The following is a 5163-nucleotide window of genomic DNA, read 5'->3' on the forward strand; positions in this document are numbered from 1 at the left end:
GAAGAAAGTATATAATTCAATCACTTTATCATTCTGCCGTAGGCTCAGGGTAGGGGAGCATACACGCAATTAAGTATGTTTGAAAAATATAATTTCTGGTATTACAACATATCTTACATTCTTATGGATATATCAAAGGTGTAGAGATCGGGGAGGATTATATTACAAAAAACTCTTCCATGAATTTTTAAAATAAATTGGAAGTTCTCTCTCTCTCATATGCAAAACACGTTGCACATATTATATATTTTAAAATCTGTTATCTGACGGGTTCACTTTAAATTTTAATAAAAACGACAAGTCTACAGAAAACCGTAACGCCGCATATAAATGTCTGGATCTATGTGAATTATTAAAATTAAAAGCATGACATGACAAGCGGTACACGCATAATAAAAACCCTATATATCTCTCGCGCGAGTAACGGGAAGAGGGAAAAAAAACAAGTATAAAAGAAAAATTTAATACGCACAGGATCCTCATAAAATGTTGAATGCAGTAATTGCGAGTCTCGTAATATAAAAGGATGTTTGAGCTGAGTGCTTCATATTGCCGACAAAATGGCACGTGTGTCTAATAATGGTTTTTTCGTATACGGTATTATATACTTACTTCTATAATACACAATCCCGTTTGATCTTATATCTATTGTATATAACGCGATAAAAAATTATAATTAATTTCGTAAAAAATTCTAAAGTTAAATTTATCTATATCGCAATTTCAAAATATCTCAAATTATAAATATAGAAAAATATAATTCGTTACTACGTGTAACATTATGCAAGCTGAAGAGGAAAGTTTAAGGCTCCTGGATGGTCAGCCGAGAACTCTGCGTTGACGGTGGCGCCGCCACTCTCTCCTCTCACTCTCTCCAATGGAGAATTCTGTCTTGTGACATGTTGACAACCTATTTTGTCGTCCGTACCATTTTCAAATAAAGAGACATTTCAATAAAACATCACTATAGATCGTTTCAGAACACTTCCGAAATTGACCGAAAAGTAAGATTTGCATGCGGAAGTAACGTTTTCACCTCCTTTCGATAGTCGTTAAACGGCTGTTTTTCCCGTATGTTTAGGCTTTGTTTTATAGCTGTTTGTTTATTGTCGAGGGAAAAGGGTAGTTTTCGGTCAATTTCGGAAGTGTTCTGAAACGATCTATAGTGATGTTTTATTGAAATGTCTCTTTATTTGAAAATGGTACGGACGACAAAATTGGGTGTTTTCCTCGCCTCAATAGTGAAAATTCAATATGGCCGCGGTGACCATCCAGGAGCCTTAAATAAGAAAAATTTACAATTTATCAGACAAAGTGCCATTTGCGGTCCGGACTGAATTTCCTAATAAAAAAAATTTAATATTTTATTCTAAAAAAAATTACAGAAAATAAATAAAAGCTTAAAACAATTAAATGTTTTATCTTTTGTTTCGATAAAATATTTCGCAATGTGTTCGAATCGCAAAATAAATTTTTAGATCTAACTAATAAGTTATAATTACAAATTCTTTGCTGCAATTTGGCAATGTCAGACCGAAGTGTAATTACTGCGTGTCGCGAAATTATTTCTTAAAAAAACAAAAAACGTCTTCAGGAATGTATGCTGCAGTTAGTTTTTGAAAGAACCTTGCCCAAAATGAGCCATTGACGCACAACATTGAATCATATGCCATTTTATGGCATATGATAAGTAGGTATTGTTGTGTATGTATGTACACACATCATTAGAAAAATATAAGTTTAGGTTCTGGGGGTGAGGCGAAAGAAGTCATTTAAGAAGAGAGAGAGAGAGAGAGAGAGAGAGAGAGAGAGAGAGAGAGAGAGAGAGAGAGAGAGAGAGAGAGAGAGAGAGAGTGAGAGAGAGAGAGAGAGAGAGAGAGAGAGAGAGAGAGAGAGAGAGAGAGATTTAATTATCTTAATACCTATTTATTATTACCTTCACCGTCAGAACCGTCAGAAAATGATATTAAAATATCTTCAATATCTTCAATATACTCTGATGGCAGCTTGATTCTTGCGTTCGAATTTTTTTCCTTTTGGCCAAAAAGTACAAACCGGCCGCAAGCCTGAAAGTCGAATAAACCAATAAGTTCATTCGTTACCGCCGTCATCACGGCCCTGGCACAAGAAAGTCTGAACAATATTATAAAATATTTTATTTTATATAAAATTAGTGATATTATAATATTTAAATTAAATAGTGTAAAGTTTTTAGCTAATATTACATTTAGCTAATATGGTAATATGTGAAATTCACACCCCAGAAAGTCTTTCCCCACGTTTTCAAGGCTTGGAACCATGTTATTATTATTTCTATCATATACCTCCTCTACAAATGCATATAGAAGTCAAGTGTTCATGGCTCAAAACCCTTTAATAAAATGGGCAAGGTTCTTTTACGTATACAAGTCTGTATACATATATGATTTAAATGTCGGATTATAAAGTCAGATTATACTTACGTATGTATAATTATAAATATATTTGCAAATTGATAAAACGTTCTACAATATAACAATGATTACAATGAAGACAATGATAACGGCGATCACAGAGAGTTTTGTCGATATAACGATACAACATTATAATCAAGAAAGTTATCACTTTCTCGTAATAAGTATAACACGTGTAAGGCATCTGTGATTTCACCTATTGACGTTATTTTTAATCTTCGTGAAGTACAATTTTCTTTTCGCCTCGAGTTTCGCTACGGCCTGCAATCTCTTTCTTTCGATTTCCTCCGCGGTACACCGTGCCGGCTGCGAACCAGTTTTCGTCATTTCCGGCGTATCGTTTTTCATATTACCGGTAGAATGATGCTTAACGAAGCGATCACCATCGCTTTTTACCGCGTACCTGTTAACATCGGACCCACGCGTTTGACCCGTATCATGCATTAATGAAAAAGCATTATTCTCGATCTTACGAACATTTGTAACAATCGGTTTTGTACTTACGAGGGTACGCGCGATACCCATATGCGGTATTGAGCCTCTAGACGAGTGCTGTAACGTAGGTCTCGTCGCGTAACACGAAGCGCCTGTACCTTTAGCATTCGTACTCGCGTCCCGACTAACGTACTGATCGGATAAACTCTTAGTTTTAAAGAACTTTCTATTTTCTAATAAGCTAACGTTAGATGTTTCAGGCTTTGCCATAGGATTAAGCGAATCAGCAGATTTCGTTTCCGACTTTAACGGCGCGTTAGTCAAACGTTTATAATTGGCCTGGCATTTCGTGCTGTCGTCTTTACGAGTTAAGGATCCATCGGATTTCGGTAGTGATTTTTCATCCTCAACGCAGGTCACTAACCAATCGTCAAAAGAATCATCCTCCAAATCGAACAAGTCTGCGGTGTTACTTTTTGTCAGTTTCTTATTGTCGCACGGCTTCTGGACACGGGATATCGTATTATTGTTATTTGGACACGGTTTGTATGGATCTTTACTTTTCTGCGCTGTGACACACGTACTAGAGCTCGTATCTCGTTTTAATGACAATTTCGAGTATGTCTTTAATGTATTACTATCGCTTGCGCCTAAAACACTCCTGACTAATGGTTTCGTACAATTCTCACTGGAACCAGACTGTACAGATGTTTTACTGGGTACGTCATTCGTGTGTAATTCTTCCTTTTTGACCTGCGTCACCTGCGAGTGCACGGAAACAGAACTTCCTTTGTCCATCAAATTGAATTTCTCCTCTATCTCCTGAGTGCACCTGATTATATCGTCGTCTACAGAGTCATCAAATAAATCGTCGTAACTTCCATTCACTTGCTTTTTGCTGGCTTCGTTACGATCATGCGTCTCTCCAACGCTATTATGCCCGTTATTGTTGCCACTTTCTCCGATGCTATTCTGTTTATCTTTAATTTCTGACGTGTTTTCCTCGTTACTTACATTCGTTAACGTCGGTGCTTCTTTCTCTTTGATACAATCGCTCTTGTCGTTCTGCTTTATAACTCTCATCTTCTCGTTCAAAGCTTGCAGCTCAGCTGCAAATTGTCCAATGTTCTCCATGTTTTCCATCTTGATGGTCTTTCTCTTGAGCGGCTTGTACAGCAGAGGCGAGTTCGAATTTCTCTTCCTTTGCAGCAGCTTGGTTCCTTTAGGCGTTTCGCACTGAACGTTCTGTCGCTTGTTTCTGTTCTCCGGAGTCCTGCTCAGAGAACTTTGCCAATCCCACGCAACCTCGTTACCGCCTTCCTGCGTGCACGGAGGCAAGATCAGGCTCGGGGAGTAATCGAGATCCAGCGAGTTTTCGGCATCCGCGTTCGTGCTTGGGTTCTTTGCAATCGGCGTGCTGTGGCTGGAGCCTGACTGTTCGTGGCCTCGGGGAGAGCTGTCATTCTTCTTATTTGCCTTGCCATTTGTCGTCATTGTCACGCTTTCCACACCTACACGGAATCACACATGCTCTTATTAATAACAAAAAATAGAAGATAATTAACGTGATTAAACAAGATTAGCTATAATTACCTTTTTTCTCGCTCAAATGTGATATCTTGCCATTTTTATATTTTATACATCTCATCATCGGTTTTTCTGACTCGTTTATAATTGTTTTAAACTCTTTATTCCAATATAGAGCTTCCAATATCGGACGGTTCTTCTCAATTCTCTATTCCAGTAGAGCTTCCAACATCGGTCGATCCTAACCTATACTGCGTACCGGCAAGACAGACCGCTGAATCTCTTTAAACGAGCTTCTTCTTTGAATCTTAATGAACGTCAGTTTGACAATACTCGAATCTACTCGAGCAAGCATCCAATTAGAATCGTCGCACTTTCCAAGATAAACATATACTGTTACGTAAACAATCACAAACGTCAAGTCAGGAACAACGCGCCTAGTTGGTGGTTGGTGTCGAGACTGTCGAGTCGATTGTCGAAGTCGAATCGCCAATATCGCCATTTCCCAAAGTTCCCGGCAATCCCGGTAAATTACCAGGAGCGCCCCATACAAAATGCCGCAAAGCGAGGTGACCAATCACCGCTTATCTATTAATTAAGACCTTAGGCCGGTATTCATAATCAGATCTTATTTCAAAACCGTCTTATGGCTTCTGCACACAGGACGCGGAAACGCTTGCCGCGCGGCAAGAAGCAACGCGGTAGCCAATAAACTTTTGGTTCTTACGGAAAAGCAACACGTTGATTG

The 5163-nt window shown here is 38.3% G+C and overlaps 2 protein-coding genes across 2 annotated transcripts in view; both read right to left on the minus strand.

Annotated features, from left to right (window-relative positions):
* LOC112457939 (neprilysin-1-like) overlaps positions 1-2111 on the minus strand; it is a 5326-nt gene extending 3215 nt beyond the window's left edge. The window contains exon 1 of the mRNA XM_025021274.1: positions 2103-2111. Within this exon, the coding sequence (XP_024877042.1) occupies positions 2103-2111 (9 nt within the window). The remainder of the gene's footprint in view (positions 1-2102) is intronic.
* LOC112457940 lies at positions 1901-4874 on the minus strand. The gene is made up of 2 exons (XM_025021275.1): positions 4482-4874; positions 1901-4399 (listed from the first exon to the last, which is right to left on the minus strand). Exons 1-2 carry the CDS (start codon positions 4537-4539, stop codon positions 2646-2648), a joined length of 1812 nt encoding a protein of 603 aa, XP_024877043.1. The 5' UTR covers positions 4540-4874; the 3' UTR covers positions 1901-2645.
* Positions 4875-5163: the final 289 nt, after the last annotated feature.

Source organism: Temnothorax curvispinosus, unplaced genomic scaffold, assembly GCF_003070985.1.
Source record: "Temnothorax curvispinosus isolate PA1 unplaced genomic scaffold, ASM307098v1 QBEX01008478.1, whole genome shotgun sequence".
Lineage (NCBI taxonomy): Eukaryota > Metazoa > Arthropoda > Insecta > Hymenoptera > Formicidae > Temnothorax > Temnothorax curvispinosus.